Source organism: Antechinus flavipes, chromosome 5, assembly GCF_016432865.1.
Source record: "Antechinus flavipes isolate AdamAnt ecotype Samford, QLD, Australia chromosome 5, AdamAnt_v2, whole genome shotgun sequence".
Lineage (NCBI taxonomy): Eukaryota > Metazoa > Chordata > Mammalia > Dasyuromorphia > Dasyuridae > Antechinus > Antechinus flavipes.
In genome coordinates, this window is record NC_067402.1 from 204,967,367 (window position 1) to 204,986,990 (window position 19,624).

Consider the following 19,624-nt stretch of genomic DNA (forward strand, 5'->3'; position numbering starts at 1 on the left):
TTGTTGTTTTTAGCATTTGCCTAAAGAATGGAGCTAAAAACAATAGATAGAAATTACAAAAAGATAAATTTTAATCAATATAAGGGAAAAGAACTTGCTAACAATTAGAATGTATTGTCTCCGAAAGTGGGTCATATGGACAATGAAAATCTATTTAAATTCATTCCTCAGTGATTTATAAACTACTTCCTCAACCTACTTTACCCATCATCCTGAACCACTTCAAATCATCATTCAAATTCTTTCATGATTCTACTCTCTGAAACCTTTCCCCATTTTTCCTCCCCCTAGATATCTCTAAAGCTACCCATCCCTTCAGCTGTGCTTTCTGGAATCCTTGTTTCATTGGCAACAAATTGACTTTTATCTTAAATCTTTTTCTTTCCCAATTCTTTTGTCTCCTGCCTTTCAATGGGTCCTTCTGGATGATCCAACATCTGGGACCTCCCTTTGCATTTATTCTGCTTAGTACCATTACTCAGTAACCTCTCCTCCTTTGAGGTTTGTTCAATCCATGTCTACCATTCTATCCAAATTCTGGCTCCCAGTCTTTCTCTCCTCAATTTTTGCTTTCATTCTATGGTATTTCAACATACATATTATTATTCCCTCAATATCTTAATCTGGTACTTCCTCATATTTCCTCATAGCAAACTATCATAACGGCCTTTTGTTCTGTTCCTGTCTTAAATCTCTCCCCTCTCCAATTCATTTTCCACTTGGCTAGAAAATTGTCTTTAAAAGGAAGATCTTACATATCACCCCCCCACACTTATTTAAGTAACTTCAATGGTTTTCCTATGTTCTTTAAGATAAAAATCAAATCTTCCTTTTGGCATTCAAAATCCTTCATACTCCTACCTTTCCTCCTACCTTTCTAGTTTTCTTATACCTTCCACTCCCCATTCTATCGTTTTACTCTCTCATGTACACTGATTCCAATGTTACTCTTCCAATATGGCTCTCCATCTCCTGGCTGTGAGCATTTTCATTAGTCTGGAACATTCTCCCTCTTCATTTGTGCCTCCTGGCTGCCCTGGCTCACTTCAAGTTTCAACGAAAGTATCCCTTTCTGCCAGAAGCTTTTCCCCATCCCACGTATACAATTTGAAATGACATGGGAAAATGTATCTTTTGGAATCTGAGTAATTTAAGATAAATTGTATCTTAATATCAATTTTCATAATATCAATTTCCTCCTATGTGGTTTCATTATTATACAATAACAAATGTGAAAATTGTTATTGATGATAAAGAGCTACATGAACATAAATGAGTGAGATTTAAAGAAAACACATGCAAAAATAATAATGGTAATGATGTAAAAGAGTATCTCCTACCCTAATTCAGTAAGGAAAAGCCCATTTGGTGAACTTGGACTTAAAATAAGCAGATCTACTTGTTAGAAGTGTCAATCTAATTGCACTTTAAGTTATATAAATGAATTGTTCTTTATTGCATGGCCATTGATATGATAGTTCTTCAATGTCATCTTCTTGCCTACCAAAACCCATTCAAACTCAGCCTAGCACTCTAATGACTATAACAATCTCATACTACCCAACTATCAGCCTTGTCTCATACCACTTGCCTCAAGGGCTAGACTTCAGTCAATAGACTGTTCCTTATATATAACCTATTGCTATTCTGCTTCCATTCTGTTCACATTATTCTTTTTATATAGTATAATGCATTTCTGACTATTTGACAATCCTCATGCATCCTTCAAAATCCAGCTTAAATATTGTTCCTTCCTTTCTTCCTCCCTCCCTTCCTTCTTTTTTTCCTAAGGCAATTGGAGTGAAGTAATTTGCCCAGGGTCACACAGCTAGGAAGTGTTAAGTGTCTGAGATCACATTTGAACTCAGGTCCTCCTGACTTATGGGATAGCGTTCTATCTACTATGCCACCTAGCTGCCCCTTAAATACTATTTCTTTCATGAAACTTTCAATGAACCCCAGAATCAGCAATGATTTCTCTCTTTTGTATTGATATGGATTTAGGATTTAGATAATTTATGTTATAATGAGACTTCCTTCCTGAGCATGGATTGGGAATGAATTGGATTTTGTTCCAATTCTGAATTTCTGATTCTCTGATTCTATTGTCTTGTATATATGATGATTTATAGAGATAGTATGTCTCTACTATAGAGATCTATATAGATACTATCTATAGAGATAGTATGGACAGAAAACTGGTTTCATGAGGTCAGGAAGATTTTGGATTCAAGTTCCATCTTGATTTTGTGAAACTGGGTCGATTACTTAAATCCTCAATGTTCCAGACAATTCTCAAAGACTATGAACAGCAGAATGGTGTTATTTGAGGGAATTACTTCATGCATACTTCCTTTTAATGAGGTTTAGATTTGGGGTGCCCAAATAAAATTAGGGTTTTTGGTGGTCAGGAAGTTAAATGAGGTCTAGTGGCAAGTTCGGGATTCAGGGAGTCAAATGCAGCTCCCCTGCAACCACTCAGAATTCAGCGCAAGGGTAGGGAGTTTTGGGGACCTCCCTTCTGGCAGCACAGAGTCCCCTGTAAAGGAATTTACAGATTGATAAAAGAGGTTAATTATGGGGATTGGAAGTAAGTTTAAAGTCTACTTGAGGAAATAGGTGAGGGAGAGAAGTGGGCACTGGAAACAGTATTTTAGTGGACAGAGCCCCTTGGTGTGCCAAGTGTAGGGCTGGCATGTTTGGAACCTCTGCAAAGAGAGGATTTTAGTTTGGCTCCTTTTATAATAAGAGATTTAGTTAAAGGAGCCCATGGGTGGAGTTCCAAGTCGGCTCAGATCTGGTGGGGGCTGGGACAAGCCCAGATCTTCTATTGGAATTCAAAGGGGTGCTTTTGACCAGAATTTGTGAATCAAAGATGCAGGCTTCCTGAACTGATAATGCATCAGCCAGGAGGGGCTGGGAGTAATCCGAATCACAAATCAATCTGAAAGGATCTTAAAGGGACCACGACCCTCTTCACTTTTACCAAAGAAATCACAAATATGGTCTAAAAATGAATAAAATAATAAAGCCAAAGTCTTATTCTTCTCATCCAGTCTTTACTACAGTTCCTCATTACACTGACCTTGATCATGAAACAATGTGAAATATAAGATCACAAGGCTCGAAACAGGAGAGGACATGAAACTACAATGTGAAACAATAGAGTAAAACCATGTTTTGATCTTTTGAGTGAGAAATTTAAAAGTTCTAAGAAACAGAATGTTCTATTTCTCTGATCTCCTTACAGTAAATTGAAGCCAAGTAAATAGATCATTATTGGCAGAAATAACTGCTTCCCAAAGTGAGGTTTGTAAAGGTTGATGAAAAAAGAAAACAGAATTCTTTCTAAGGCAACAGTTTAATTATTACTCAAAAAGGTTCAAGAAGCTGTAAACAACACACAATAGTAAACGAGGCACAATAGGATTTAGTCCCACTCAATTTACAAATGAGGAAAGAAGTCTAGAAAGTTTCAGTGACTTTGACCAAAGTCTGTGGCATTTAAAAAGTTTGAGAAACAATTTCTGGACAATTTAATCATTATATTAAGAAAAGGATGGTCTTTTGGCTATGTCTGTTAGACTAATGATCCTTCATAGTGGTAGTCTCACAGTTTATATGCTCTTGGAAGAAAAAGTGTTCCTGAGGGTGGTAATCAACTCTGGTTAATGATTAATGAAAAAATGAAAATTACAATGTGATGCTGGGCTATATTACAATTAGGGTCTTGGATTAGATCACCCAAATCTTGTTGAAAGAGACTTATTGATACACATATCAAAGAGAAAAGCCACCTATACCCCAATCTGTCTAATCAAACATGATCATTCCATTAGCCTAAATTTAGTATTTCTTTTACTGTCTGATTAGTTCTTAGAATGGATAAATCTTTGAGAAAAAGATTTCCTACACTGGCTGATTTCTGGGTGAAAAAGTAGAAAACAAAGAAAAACCTTGGTCTCAATACAAAAAAAAATTATTAATACAATAAAGAAATAATCATTTCTCAATAAATGACAAAATTAGGATTCAAAATCATGTTCTCTGATTTTAAATTCAGTTCAATGTTTCTCCAAGAGGGACAGAGGAAGAGAAACCGACTGTTCCTGGAACAAGACACTCTATCTCCCAAATTCATTTTCTCTAGATGTCCTCCATGCCTGTAATGTTCTCCCTCCTAATTTCTACCCCCTGTTTTCTCTGGTTTCCTTCAGATCCCATGCTAAAATCCCACTGTAAGCATAATTTTTTCCTAATTTCTCTGTAGTCTAACGTCTTTCTTTTTTGCTTATTGTCCATTTTATCCTGTATTTAGCTTGTTTGTACATAGTTGCTTGTATAATGTCTCCCTTGTTAATTGTGAATGATCAAGGTCAGTCTGATGGAGAACTGTGGTAAAGTATGAATAAGATGATAAAGTTTTGACTTTATTATTTCATTTCTTTTTGGACCAGACTTGTGATTAGTTTGGCAGAAGGAATTCTAGCTGAGGGAGAACCCATAGACAATGAAGACCAGTATCTGCTCTTACAGTTTAGTCTTTAAGACATACCTAGGACCCTGATTCACTTAGAGTCATCAATGCAGCTGAGGTCAAGGATGGAATTTGAACCTATGATCTTCCTTATTGAGAAATGCAAACTGGAAATCATTTTTAATCAATAGTATCAGACTGATTCTTTTTTTTTAGCTAGACCTGTTATGATTTATTAAGCTTAATCAAACTAGCTTGCATTAATAAGTTGTTAAAGTTTAACTTTCCCGCTCTTGTGAGCCTAAGCTCTGTTTTGTAAGATTTCCTCTTTTTGCTCTCTGAATTCCCCTTTTAGTGTGAATTAATTCCTCATTTTGACTCATGGAAACTTACAGACTTTACCCCTATGTAGACAATAATTTATTAGTCAATAAACTTGTATAATGCCTAACCAACTGGAGAAAAGGAGTGTTTACTATTTAGAGATCCTAGTTCCTCATCCCCAGAACCATAATTTCCTTATTCCCATCTTTGTTCAAATTATCCTGGGCAGTTTGACCCACCTTGTGGTAAGATGACACAATTTGTTTTTAGCATCTTCTGAACTGATCAATCAGAAATCAGTTAGTAACCATGTTACTTAAGATTTTGTCATTTGCTTGGTTCCTCTTTATTGACCATAAGTTTTGTAACCTCTTTGCAAGGTCCTTGACTACTGAGGATTCTTGGGCCTCCATTATTGGCAGTTTCTAGCTTTGCTAATATATTGATCGTGCCATCAATTTTGTTGCCTGTTTCTTATTATTGCAGATTTCCATCACGAAACATCCATGAGATCAGTTCTCTCTGCACTTTGACATGCTGTCTCTAATGACTCAGTATAAGAACTCTTTCAAATAAAAAAAGCTACATCACATCCAAAAACTCAGCGCATCTAAGTAAACTCCCCATCATCTAGTAACAACATTCACAAGCTAGTTCTATGAATTCTTTGAAACAATGACTAAATGACTGTTATAGAAAACACTTAGAGCGGTTATAGACAAATCACTTTATATGATTATAGATTGGGAAATAGCTTGCTCCTTAAAAATCATCTGATTCGATCTCTTCATCTCAAATTAACTAAGAGTCAGAAGTTAAGTGACCTGCTTTCCCCCAATGGAATGGAATGGAATCCCCCAGGATTCCATACTGCCTTTCAAGATATTTAATTGCCCTTGGGCTCAGTTTTCTCCACTGAAAAATGAAAAGGTTGTACTATGGCTAACCATAGTGACCTTTTCTCAAAGGAGTCCCCATTAATCTTACTGGAGCCTTTGATTTTGCAGGTGACCACTTCTCTTGAATGTCTCCTCTTCCAAGTGAATGTGCTTTTCCCTTCCTTAAACTGGTCTAGGGTCCTTTGTCTGGACTTCCTTTTTGTCCTGACAGATAAACTTTATCTTATTAATGTACTTATTTGGATGCATGTCCTGTTCCCTCTATCTGACTGTAATCTCCTTGAGGAAAGAAGCTATTTATTTGTTTTGATCATCTCCATGTCCCCAGTGTTTGGTACTTAGTAAGTGTTAAAATTTTGGGTTTTTTTTTAATACTATCAGAACTCTGCCTAGATAATGAAGCCATGGTAACAATTACATTAAGTTCTTTATGTCTTGCAGCTATACCTTGAGTCAAAACTTAAACTAACAGTTCAGAAGCTTACTACTTATATGGGTTAAGCAACCCATTTAACCTTCTGAGGTCTCAGTTTTCTCATTTGCAAAAATGAGAAGGTTGTAATAAATGATCTTCAAGGTCTCTTTCAGTTGTAGATCTATAGCCCTAGGAATACTCTATGCTCTCCAAATTCATACTGCATTTATTTGTAGGAAATATCCCTCACTAACAAAGGGTACATTTTTGATGAAGTATTTAATGGCCTCTTTTCTTGGTACTGTTTCAAATTCATAAATTCTTCTTTTAAATGTTGAAGTTTAAATATATGAAGGGGTTCTTGAACTTGATATTCTATCCATACATAGCCATATAATGACACTATTAGACAAAGGATGGAGGCAAGTACCTCCATCTTGGACCTTTTATTTTCAAATGTTGGAGCACATCGATGAAATATACATAGGAAAAGGGTCTTTTGGGCCAGAATTACTAGGTTTTGTAGAAAAAACAACAACCAAAAAAAAAACCCAAAACAGTTTGAATCCTTCTGAGATACCACCTTGTCAAATTCAGCACATTTTCATAAGAAAGCCTCTCTCTGTCTCTGTCTCTGTCTCTATCTCTGTGTCTGTCTCTCTGTCTCGTTCTCTGTCTCTCTCTGTCTGTCTCTGTCTCTGTCTGTTTCTCTCTCTCTCTCTCTCTCTCTCTCTCTTCTCTCTCTCTCTCTCTCTCTCTCTCTCTCTCCTTTCCCCCCCCCAATTCAGCAGTACTGCAAAGCTTCAGTGCTTATGTATTGAACTTGAAGGATCTGGGACCAGGGACTAAGAATTTCATAGAAAATTTGAGATTTGGATGATGCAGCTCCATAAAGAAATAAACAAGCTGGTTTTGTTCAGTGGATTCTGAACCCAATAATTGATTAATTTGGCATTATTAAGTCTTGAATTCCCTTCCCTCTGCCCTAAAGCCTCACTCCTTGAAATCTGGTTTCTAGGTGATTCATTTAATGTTTTTAAACTGAGGAGTTCTATTTTAAGTTATATTAACAGTCAAAGAAATTTTTAAAAGAACAAAATATGATGCATTTTTTTATTTTATTTTATTTTTTATATAACTTTTTATTGACAGAACCCATGCTAAGGTAATTTTTTACAGCATTATCCCTTGCACTCACTTCTGTTCCGATTTTTCCCCTCCCTCTCTCCACCCCCTCCCCCAGATGGCAGGCGGTCCTATACATGTTAAATAGGTTACAGTATATTCTACACACAATATATGTGTGCAGAACCGAACAGTTTTCTTGTTGCACAGGGAGAATTGGATTCCGAAGGTATAAATAACCTGGGAAGAAAAACAAAAATGCAAGCAATTTACATTAATTTCCCAGTGTTCTTTCTTTGGGTGTAGCTGCTTCTGTCCATCCTTGATAAATTGAAACTGAGTTAAACCTCTTTGTCAAAGAAATCCACTTCCATCAGAATACATATGATGCATTAAAAAAAAAAAACTATCACCCCCATTCTTAGCTCTCCTCTTCTATGCAGGTTCTAAAGGAGATCTTACAGTCAGCTAGACTGATTCCATTATAGCTCTTCATGTCATTATCTTTTAGAACTTCAGCAAAGTCACTTCCATGAAGAGGAAAAGAACCCAGAAGGAGAACTTTCCTAATGTCCAAATAGCCAATCAAACTGCTTCAAATGCAAAACCTGAGCTGGACTTCGATATTTAACTTCTCTCTCAAGTTCCTTTTCTTACTTGTTTGAAGGCTACATTTTCCTAGCTTTGTAGAAATGAAGATCTATTTATAATGACATTTCCTCTCTTTCCTTGAAGGTAGAAGACTTGGCACATGGAAGGGCGTGGAGGTTTCCCTCTTTTCCTGAAGTCAGAATGAGAGTGGGAGGAACAGTTTCTGCTTTCTGAGTGTTTGAGCAATTACTGGATCTGATTTATCAGCAAACAAAAGTGTGGTAGAGGGATGGCCCAGATAAGTCAGTCAATAAATAATCAATTAATAAACATCAATTAAGCATCTGCCCACGGGCACTGTGCTGAGTGTTAAGAGCAATAACAGAGTAAAATGTCATTGTCAAAGATCTAATCCTAGTTCAAAGCTGCTCCTTTTACTGCGATCTCTGGCAATCTGTTCCAGAGGTAAACAATTTATCTTTATCTTCTTGCAATCAAGGATTAAAGTTATTTGCATAAGACTCTGCTCTTTGATGGAGATTGACTCCTCAATGCTCCATGTCTGTAGTGAGAGGTAGAGTTGGCAAGGGTTGGGAAGAGGGGAAATCTATGTATTTTAGATTCCAGATTGAGAGAAGGGACATAGATTTCCAGATGCTCTTCAGGGAGAGGTCTCTGAGAGGGAGAAAGACTGGGAGGAAGTAAACAAGGAGAGAGAGTAAGGAGAGAGAATGCCTGATAATCAACTGAAGAAGGGAAGGAAGGGAATCAAAGTACAAATAAAGAGTTTGGTATTGGTAAGGAGAAGACTGACTTTTTCATCAGAAATAGGAATAAAGAAGAAGAAAATGAGGGGAAGATGACATGGAGTTTTGGGACCCAGAAAAGTAGAGAAGAGAGAGTTTATAGTGATTGACTTCTATATTCTCAGTAAAGTATGAGACAATTTTCTTTGCTGAAATGGAGGGAGGAGAAGGTAGTGTGACACTTTTGAGGAGAAAAGAGTAGGTTGAAAACAGGTGCTCTGGGAAATAGGAAAGAGAATTAATTGGAGAATTGCCTTATTATAACAAGAACTTAGTTGAGATTAAATCACATACATGTGGATTGAACCCAGTCAATGTGATCATGTAACTTTTGCTAGCAACAAGCATGTCAGTAGGAGTGAAGAAAGCAAATGGGGGAGGATTCAGGTGAGGTTGTAAACCAAGGATAGGATGTGACAAGGTCTGAATAGTGACAAAATAAAAGAAGGTATTAGAGGGTAGAGTTGAACTGGCAGGATTATGATTGGGAAAGGAGTGAAATGAAGTTGAAGCAAGTGGGAGAGTCTGTAGAATACTGAGAGAAGGAAGGACTAAAAATCACAGTTCACCTGTCCCATATTTCTTCTTTTCAAAATCAGGACATTTGCTTTTCCTCAGTATCATAGTCACTCTTGTATTCTGCACAATCTTTCAAAGATCAATGGGTAGTAACTACATCTAATTCAACAATTTAACAGGTGTTTATAAGACATCGCCTTTGTTAATAAAGTACAGGAAAAGTTGGAATTGATAATTGGTCATGATTATATAAACTTAGAGGTGTTTTTTTCACCAATGAATTTTGCACTGATATTTTGTGTTTTACATCATTTTTTAATGATTTCTCAACATGTCTCTTCCTTCTTCCCCCATTCAGGTAGACATGAGGCTGATTGATAATTTGGACCGGAATCTAGAAAGAGGGATCAATTAGGATAGAGTATCCTTTAAAGTAGGAGGGTCAGTCATTGGCAATGTTAAACAAGGTGTATAACTCCTCATTCAGTGTGAGGTATATAAGAAGGTGCAATAGGAGGGGGGAGGTCAGGGATTCAATGTCTTTTGGGAGTTCTCCATGACTTCTAGAACATGGAAGGAGAATGGGAAAGTAAAAGTCTAAGATAAAGGAAGGTTTGCTAATGGTCAAATAAAGGAAAATTCAGGAAGGAAGCTGTTTCCTGCTTATTAAGAGCTTCCTCAAGATAGAAAGGGGGACTATTAACTGCCATTTCCCCTATAAGAGTTGGCACCCTGCCCAGGGAACAGAACTTTAAGGGAAGGAGCTTGTACAACTGTCAGAGAAGCAGGGAGCTCTCCATAGCCATCAGCTGCATTCTAACTTGATGGCTGCAACCATTCCAAGATAGCCAACCCCAGCTCTGGATCCTTTGTCCTTATTAACTTTCTACTCATCAAGAGTCATAAACTGATGCAAAATGAAGTATGCAGAACCAGGAAGACAATGACTATGAGAATGAAAATGGAAAAAACAATAATACTCAAAACTAAATACTATATAATGATCATGCTTGTCCCTTAGGAATATGTGTGACAATGCATTCCTTTCTTTGCAGAGATGGAAGGCTCTGAATGTGAAATATATAAAACTCTATATTAGGACATTATTATATGTAACATAATTATATCAATTGGAATATATATATTCCATATAATAAAACAAGTAATAAGTATATAATATCAGCTATACCCCCTGGATTTGGGGCGGGGGTGAGAGGCAACATCCTAGGGTAGATAAGGATGAGAAAATGGGGACAGAAAACAAGGAAGGGGAATTTTTTTTTAAGCAGCTAGAGATTCTGTGTAACTGGGATTAGTAGAAGGGGGTAGGATATGGCAGGTGATAAGACATGGGGATATATTTAATGGGGCTCTCTCCTTTAGGAGTTTGTGAATGGCTAAGAGTCTGTCATCTTTCAAGTGCTAGGAAAGAAAGAACTGAGGTTATGTTTGCAGGCAGTCCCTAAGTTCAGCACTAACAAGAAATCCAGCTGAGATTTTTTTATCCTGATTCTTCAAGTAGAGGACAGTGGTTGAAGGCTATGATCCTCAAAGCTAGATGCTAAATCTACATTATTTTTAGAGAATAAAAGCTGAGAAAAATAAATATAATTTTGAATGATTGAATGAGGATCAAAAGGTCTTAACAGCCTAGAATGTGAGTTTTCCACTTCACTTATTTTTTATTCTTCCTTATTATCTTTCTGTTCAATTCATATGCTTTTAAGATTTGCAATACATATATTTATGCCTATGTCTATATTTAAATATATATATATCTATGACTGTATCTATTTATCTATTCACCTATCTACATATCATTCAAAGCTCACAACAATTACTTTTCTACTTTGTAACCAGTAACAAATAATTTAGATGACTCCTATTTCATAATGCAGTTGGAGGATTCATTCCTATCATTTACAAATTATTTCCCTTAGTTTCTAGATAATTTTCTTTCTCCAGAATTTGCTATTATTTTATCTAGATCTATAAATTAGCCCTTAGGTATTTTGATTGGTATCATACCATATATGTATATTAAATTTGTAATATTTTCCTTTTTATTAAATAAGCATGGCCAGACATGGACATTGACTATTTCTCCAGAATTACAATATTTCTTTTTTTTATTAATTAACTCATTCAGTGACCATTTAAGTACCAGATATGCCAGATATTGTACTGAATACTGTGCCTACCAAGAAACACAAATGGTTCCTGCCCTCAAGGAGTTTATATTCTAGCCTGAGATACATTGTATAAATTATACCTAAGGTATATACAGAATAGATGGGAAGTAACCTTCCAGGTGAAAGCTTTAGCAATTGAGGATAGAAGGGGAAGAGAAAAAAGGCTAGCAGAAAGTGATATTTGAGCTGGTTTGAAGGAAGTCAGAGAAACTAAATTAGGATTAGATCTGTGCAAAATAGCAACATTTATAGAAAGAAATTAGAGAGATATATCTGCATTGGTGCATTTTTATACATAAACATATCTATGTATTTCTATCTATATTTATTTCAGGTTTGATTCTTGATTATAAACAATCTCTTCACATTCTGCATTATGAAGTTGCCTAATGAAGATATACCCACTTCTCCTTTAGTACTTCACATAGATTTCTGAAGAGACATAGAACTCTTGCCAGGTGAGGATTTCACTTGATGTACATTCCCTTTAAGATGTAGTCATGTTTTTTTCTAGAACTGAAGAATTTCTGAACTCATGATACTAAATTGTCTCTTTATACCCAAATCTGATATCATGGAGCTTTGTGTGACAAGTTTCCTTTCAGTTAGAGTGTAACTAAAAATCAAAAAAAGATGAAAAAACCATAAAACTACTATTAAACATTGTCTTTTGAAAACTAGTTGTTTCATTCTGTGTCAATTTTGTTAGAGAAAATGATTTTTTTAAGAGAGAAGAATATAGTGTTTGATTTTAAAAAGCATCTTTATTAGCAGAGGAAGCATATTGAGTTGTAGGACATAAAGGTAGCAGATTACAGATGGCAACCTTTCAGGTATTCTGAAAGGTCTTTTCCTTGGCACTTGTTTCTCCAGGCCACCCTGTAGAGAAAGGGAAATGAAACAATGAAAAACTGAGCAAAAATAGCCTTGGATAAATGTTCATTTTTGACATGGAGTTATGAAGTGATATTTATGAAATACAATTACTATTTCAAAGAGAAAAAAAACATAAAAAGCAAATGGTCTCATCAGGCCTTAGTTTTGTCATTTTTTAAAAAAGAATCAGGCTATTGGATTTTAAAGATTTCTACCAGGTTTGAACTTTTGTGATTCTTAGTGTTGAGGCAACAAATAAATGAATCTACTATTCCATGACCTGACCAAACTAGACTCTTTAGTATCTCCTTTTCTTGTCCCAATGTTTTTTATCTCTCTGCTTTTGGAAATGGTTTATCCTAGACGAAGATAAATCACTCACCTCTACATGGCAATTTTCAACATATAAAATCCCCCTTCTTCAAGGCTCATCCCATGTCATGTCCTTCCTGAAACTTCTCAAGATTCACCCAAGTGAAAGTGATCTCTCTTCAAATTTCCACTATTTAAAAAATCTGCATGTCTCCTTTACATCTCACACATTTTGCCCTGTTTCATAACCCTTTGAATACTTGTTTTTTCTTTCCTATTGGTTATAAGCTTCTTTGGAGATAAGTTTATTTTAAGCATCTAATACAGTGTTTTTTGTTATTGAAAAAATTTTTGCAAACTAATCTGACTGAATACATTGCCCGATGCTGAAGAAATCAATTCAACACATATTAATAGTATCTGAAGGTGCATTCTTCCACTCTATCCAACCCAAATCCTTATTATTATTATTATGTAATTATTATATATTATAACATATTATTATATAATATTATACATATAAAAATATCATTATAGTATTTATACCATACTTTCAATCTAGGAGTGATTTCTGACTTCTCCCTCTCATGCCTCCAAAATAATCAGTTGCCAAGGCATCCCTTTTCCACCCCTGTAATATCTCTTGTGTACATCCCCTTCTCTATTCTGATTCTTCCAACATCTGGCTGCAGGTGATAAGAACCTCTGGATTATAACAATATGGTCTCCCCATTCCAGTCTCTCTTCCATTCAATTGTCAAAAAGTGCTTCCTAAAACACAAATCTCACCACGTCACCTCCTATCCAATGGTCCAAATTACCTCCAGGATTATTCTGTTGGAATTCAAAGCCAAATCCACTTTGCCTGTTCTCTTACACTTTATACTCTTTGCTGCACTCTATGGTCCAGTGACACTAGTCTCCTAACTGTGCCTTGAACCAGACACTCCATCTCTCAATTGCACAACATTTTCTCTGACTCTCCCCATGCCAGGAACTCTCTCCCTCCTCATTTCTGCCTCCTGAGTTCTCTCACTTCTTCAATTCTCAGCTAAAGCTCTACCTTCTGAATAAATCAAGATAAATTGCATCAAAGCTCTAGATTGCATGAATCTAAGAAGTTTTTTATTATATGGGATTATTGACATGAGTCCCATAATAACTACTTATTATCTATCAAATTTTGCTTAGTTTCTAATCCCTCTTACCTGGTACCTCCCAATTCTTTCGGCCTCATTTCATCACATTTAAGTGGTTCACTTTTATTCCTTTCTGTTCCCAGGATGCAACCTGTTGCTGTTCTCATCACATTCTACTCACAAGATTGCTGATGCATAAAATGATTCCAACCATTTGATCTTTTCCATCCTTCCCTGAAGAATCCAATTTAACCACCATTTCTTTCAGTGAACTCCAGAATCAACAATGATTTCTCCCCTTTGTACTTAGTTTGCATTTCATTTATGGACTTAGGGATCATTCTGAATTATAATTATCTGGATTTATGGCCATCTATTAAATCCTAGACTGCATGAGGTCAGGGACTGTGTCTTATTGAATATTTTTTCTCTCAATACTTAGCGCAATGCTCTATACACAGTAGGTATATAATAGGTAGTCTTTTTAAAAGCTTGAAGATCTATAGAGTCATGTTGCAAACCGTTTTGATTAAATTTTTAAACTTGTGCTTCTGCCTGTTATTTCATCTCTAAGTTATTATTTTCTTTTAGGCCATGGGGAGATGATTCCTGGCCACAAAAACAGATTGGCAGAAAAAAGGAGCACCACAACAACCTTAGGATACTCATTAGGAGAGGTTGACTCGGAGAATATTGTTTAAAATAATTGCTAATAGAAATAAATCCAACTAGTCTAGTTGCTGCTATGCAATACACAACAACTATTTTTATTTTATCTTTGAACACCCTCTCTCATTCATTGAATATGCTCATCCCTGAAAGAAATGAATTATTCTTTATAATGATTGAAAACATACCATGCACGAATGCCTTGTTGATCTACAATCTTTTTTGCACAATTTACTGCTTTGATGAGGTTATCTTCCTCCAGTTCTGAAATAGAAATGAAAGCAGACATAAGTAAGTTTCAAGTTCATTTTATCTAAAAGAACCAATCCTTCTAGTTAAGGAAGAAGAAATAATATTATAAGATTATTTTCCTAAATTCCAGATAAATGAGAATTGCAGTCAAGAAAGGAAAGACCTCATTCATCTCCTCCCAGACCTGCCTTGAATTTCTATCACTTTAAGGCTTACAAAGTGCTTTTCTCTCCATAACCCTGTGAAGTAGCCAATTATCCCCAGTTTTCAGATGAGAAAATTAGGACTCAGAGAGGAGATGTGACTTGTCCATGGTAACACAAAGAGTCAGTGTTAATGTCAGACTTTAAAGTCACATGTCTTGATTCCAGGCTCAGAGTGCAGGGTAATCCATTTTTAAAAATCAGGAATAAAATCAAACATGAATGGAAAACCTGTTTTTTTTTTTTTCTTTCAAATAGATAAGGGCTGTGAAGTTGTTGTAGTTGTGGTTGCCTCATTCTTAAGCTAAGAACAGATGAAGACTAGGGAGCTAAGTTGAAGTGACTTCTGCAGGAGCACTCATCTGTCAAGTAGTAACTGATAAAGAATGACCATATAGAACAGCACTTGGAAAAAACACATTTTGGCTCAGTGGTCACAGAAACCAGTCATGGATGTAAATAACATAGTTACCTGTCCCATGTATGAATTCTGGAGCTGAAAGACCAGATTCAAATCTGCTCTTGGACACTCCCTGCTCCCTGTATGACCTTGGGCAATCACTCTCACTTCCCCAGACCTCACTTTAAGCATCTGGGAAGTGAGAGTGATGGATTAGATGGGGTCAAGAGATCTCTACATCTATGATCCTATAACCTGACTAAAAGGATCAGTCTGAATAGTTGAGAATTTCCATTACAACATTCCCTAGCCAAAGGGGGAAGCTAATTTAGGTAGCTACCTAAAATGAAAGGAGAATTTGAAGAATTGTGTCCATTCCTTCTGAATGATCTTGTACCATCAACAGGACTAAGAAATGATACTCTTCTGAGAAGAGATGGCCTTTTTTTATTTTGGGAATGATGAGACAGGAACTGAAAAGTTAATTAGAAATTGAGTTTCTTTTTGGCTTTTCAAAGCAGCTTCCCTTGTGTAAGTGTTTAATCTGTATATTATGGACCTTGCTGATCAGTGTTACTGTGCCTCAGATCCCTGAGGTGGCTCTTACCTGAGCACTTGTAGCCACACCCGTTGGTTGCATGTGGGGTCTTGCCATCATCACACCAGTAGTGACTGTTGATCTGAAATATCCCATAATCAGTGCTTTTATCTCCAGGGTTGTAGTTTTTTGCTTTAGTATTAAAATCGCTCTCCCACTTTGCCAAGCACACCCCTGTGAAGAATTCATTAAAGAGGGATTATTTCATATAGTATCATATTTAGATAGAAAATCAATACTCCTGAATTGATGTATCACTGATATTATCACTGATATGGTCTATAGATAGTGCTATGAATAAATTACAGGTTCCAGAATCAAGAAGACCCGAGTTTAAATGTGGCCCTCAGAGACTCTGTGTGTGACCCCGAACAAATTGCCTAGTCCTATCAGCCTCAGTTCCTCACCTGTTTAAAAAAAATTACCTGTGTTAAAAAAAAAAGGAAATGGCAAACCACTCCAGTGTCTTTGCCAAAAAAACAAACAAGCCCAAACTGAGTAGCTTAAAGTGGGACACAGCTAAAAATGACTCAACAACAACAAAGCACTACTTTCTGGTCTTTTTTAATCGAGGAAATTGGGGTTAAGTGACTTGCCCAGAGTCATACAGCTAGTAAGTATAAAGTGCTTGAAGTCAAATTTGAACTCAGATCCTCCTAACTCTGGGGCCAGTGTTCTATCCACTGCTTCATTCAGCTGCCCCAACAAAGCATTACTTTTGCCAGAGTGAGCTGATGGTTAAGTTTCCAGCGAGCTTGTACCTTTTGCAAATAGGCAAACATCCAAAGGAAGAAATTGAAAACAAAACAAAAGAAAACAAATCTGCATTCCTCTGAAACTGTCACCCCCATTTTTAGCCCCTCTTTCCTTAGGGTCTGTGGCGATCACAGGAGATCAGACTTACAGTTAGCCAGACTGACTTGATGGTAGTTATCCATGCCCATTTTCTTTATTCTTCTGGCAAAATCACATCTCTCTAAGACGTTACCATGGACTGCCATGGGGAGGAAGATGAAGCCCAGAAGAAGGAGTACCTTCATGTTGCCTGAGTCGTCAAGCTGCTCCAACTGTTGAGGTGGAATCAAGCCCCAGTATTTAACTTCTCTCTTCACTTCCTCTTCCTTGCTTTGTGAGAGCTCCACGTGCTAGCTATGCAGAAGTCAAGATTTGTTTATTGCTACATTTCCGCATTTCCCCTGAAGGCAGAAAACCTGGCACAAGATATGGCAAGTACCTCTCCCTCTAGTCCCTGCTTTCCTGGTGTAACACAAGACTTACCCAACATTAGTGGAACTGATTTACCAGTAAATCAAATTGTAACAGAGGAAGATAAACTCAGATAACAGCCTAAAATCCACCTTCCTCAAGACTAATGCCAGTCAGTCATCCTGATTTCTACCTGGCCACTGGACCCAGATGGCTCTGGAGGGAAAATACAGCCAGTGACCCTGCACAGCCCTCCCTCACTTAAATCCGATTCACTTATTATGGCATTATCTCCCTGATGTCATGGTTCTCTTGGAGAACAAAAGTAACAATATATAAGACAAGAAAGTCTGAGAATCATAGAATTTCAGAGTTAGAATGGAGTCCAAGGCTTTCCAAGTGGAATCTTCTCTGCAATCTAAATCAGGAATAGTCAATTTTTCCTGGAACCCAAAATCTATTTTTAACAACTTTGAAACTTTTATTTATTTCATCTGAAATAAAATGCACATTCATAAATTATAATCCATATGTAATATCAGTTATTATTATTACCAATAAGGAAGAACAGAATTATGAATATTGAAAAATGGCAAATCATTTCACAACTACTTTATATTTGACTTTGAAATGTTTTATTATCTACAAAAATTAAAACGAGAGTCATCAGGAAGGGATGGATTACATTTTTCTGTGGTGGTAGCAGACTGAGAGCAATACATGAAATCACAAAATGGTAGATTTCAGTCAAGATGAAGAAAAGCTTGCTAATAATTAGTGTTTTCCAAAGGTAAAATGAGTAACTATTGTATTCACTCACTATTCTATTCATTACAGTAATATCTTTGGAACTGTTGAAAGAGAAATTCTTCATTTGGGCATTTACCCTGATTAAGGAAGCAAAACTAAGGACAAAGATATTACAAGTAGGTCAAGGTAACAAGAGGTCACTGGAGATAAGTGATGGTTTCAAGGTGGAGCCAGCTTTTATTGGGAACATTCATAATGGGTAAAGACAATTCAGATGGGTCCATGTCAGGAAAAGAGGTTGGGCCTTGTATCTCAGGTAAAGGGAAAAGGTGTGGACTTGGCTTCCTGATTCCTTTCCCAACTGTCTGCCCCAACACTTATTGACAAGTTAGGCTTAGGAGCAATGGATCACTGAATAAGTACACAGCCCCTTCTCTCTTTTAATACTTTCACCTTCCTGGTATAGGTCCTCATCACTTCACACCTGAATCAGTGTAAAATGTTTGTGTTTCTGCTTCAAGTTTCTCCACTAAAGTCCAACCTCCACTCAACTTTCAAATTAATTTTCCTAAAACACAGTCTGTGTCCAACCCCCTTCAATAAAACCAGCGATTCCTTATTACTTTTGGAATTAAATATAAAATCTTCTGTTTGGCACTCTAAGCCTGTCAGAACCAGGCATCTACCTAATTTTTCAGGGTTTTTGGGGTTTTTTGCACCTTAACCTCACATATCCAGCGGTCCATTTCCATTTGCCTCCAGGCCTTTTCTTTAACAGGACATTCTTAACTCTGGGCATTTTCACTGACTATTCCCCCACATCTGGAATTCTCTCCAAGCTCATCACTTTCTGGCTTCCTTCAAGCTGCAGATAAAATCCTACCTTCTACAGGACAGAAGAGAATAGCTCTCTGAAAGCTATTGCCTTTCTTTTCTTATTTACCTGCAATTTATTATAGCTTTTTTTTTTTTTTGCAAGATATCTACTCCACTAGATTCTGAGATTTTTAAAAATCAAGACTCTTTTGCCCAGCATTTTGCACAATGCCTAAGCATTAATAGGTACTTAATAAATGCTTGCTGATTGACTGGCTAAGACACTGTCAGGAAGTAATGAGTTCTCAGGTAGCTAGGTAGAACAATGGACAGAGTGCCAGGTCTGGAACAAGGAAGATTCATTTTCCTGAGTTCAGATCAGGCCTCAAGATACTTACTAGCTATGGGACCCTGAGCAAGTCACTTAACTCAGTTAGCCTCAGTTTCCTCATCTGTAAAATGAGCTGGAGAAGAAAATAGCAAACCTCTCCAGTATTCTTGCTAAGAAAATCCTAAATGACTGAATAACAAAAATGAGATCTCAATAACTGAAAGCAGTTGAATATAATTGAAGGGAAGGGAATATGTTTAGGTAAGATCCCTTCTGAGATCCCTTCCTGTTCCTAATAGCTTTGAAGAAGGGACCCCAAAACTCTCTAAAACCCCTTGACTCTTCCTCAGTGAGGGATCCCGCCTGAGGGAAACAAGACAAACAGTTTCATTCTGGGGTTGGTTCAGTCCTGAGGTAAAAAAATTCCAACTCTATTGAATTAAAGAGACTCAGTCAATTCTATTCAAATTCCAGCCCAAGCCGAAACTCAGCTCGTAGATAAAAAGAGCCAACTTGGAACAATTCCTTGCAGAGGTCCTGACATGCCAGGCTATGCCATGCTATGCCAAGGAAACCTCTGCCCACTGGAATGATATTCTCTGCCAGTGTTACCCTCTATCTCCCTCACCTATTTCCCTAATGATTAGACTTTTTCCTCTCTGTCAGGATTTCTCTAAACTTTACTTCTCTGTCAGAACTCTTCCACTGAGGAATTCAGCCTTTC

The 19,624-nt window shown here is 36.7% G+C and overlaps 1 protein-coding gene across 1 annotated transcript; it reads right to left on the bottom strand.

The window, feature by feature from the left end:
* Positions 1 to 12,092: 12,092 nt before the first annotated feature.
* LYZ (lysozyme) lies at positions 12,093 to 16,902 on the bottom strand. The gene is made up of 4 exons (XM_052001474.1): positions 16,702 to 16,902; positions 15,807 to 15,971; positions 14,533 to 14,608; positions 12,093 to 12,227 (listed from the first exon to the last, which is right to left on the bottom strand). Exons 1-4 carry the CDS (start codon positions 16,835 to 16,837, stop codon positions 12,161 to 12,163), a joined length of 444 nt encoding a protein of 147 aa, XP_051857434.1. The 5' UTR covers positions 16,838 to 16,902; the 3' UTR covers positions 12,093 to 12,160.
* Between the last annotated feature and the right edge of the window lie 2,722 nt (positions 16,903 to 19,624).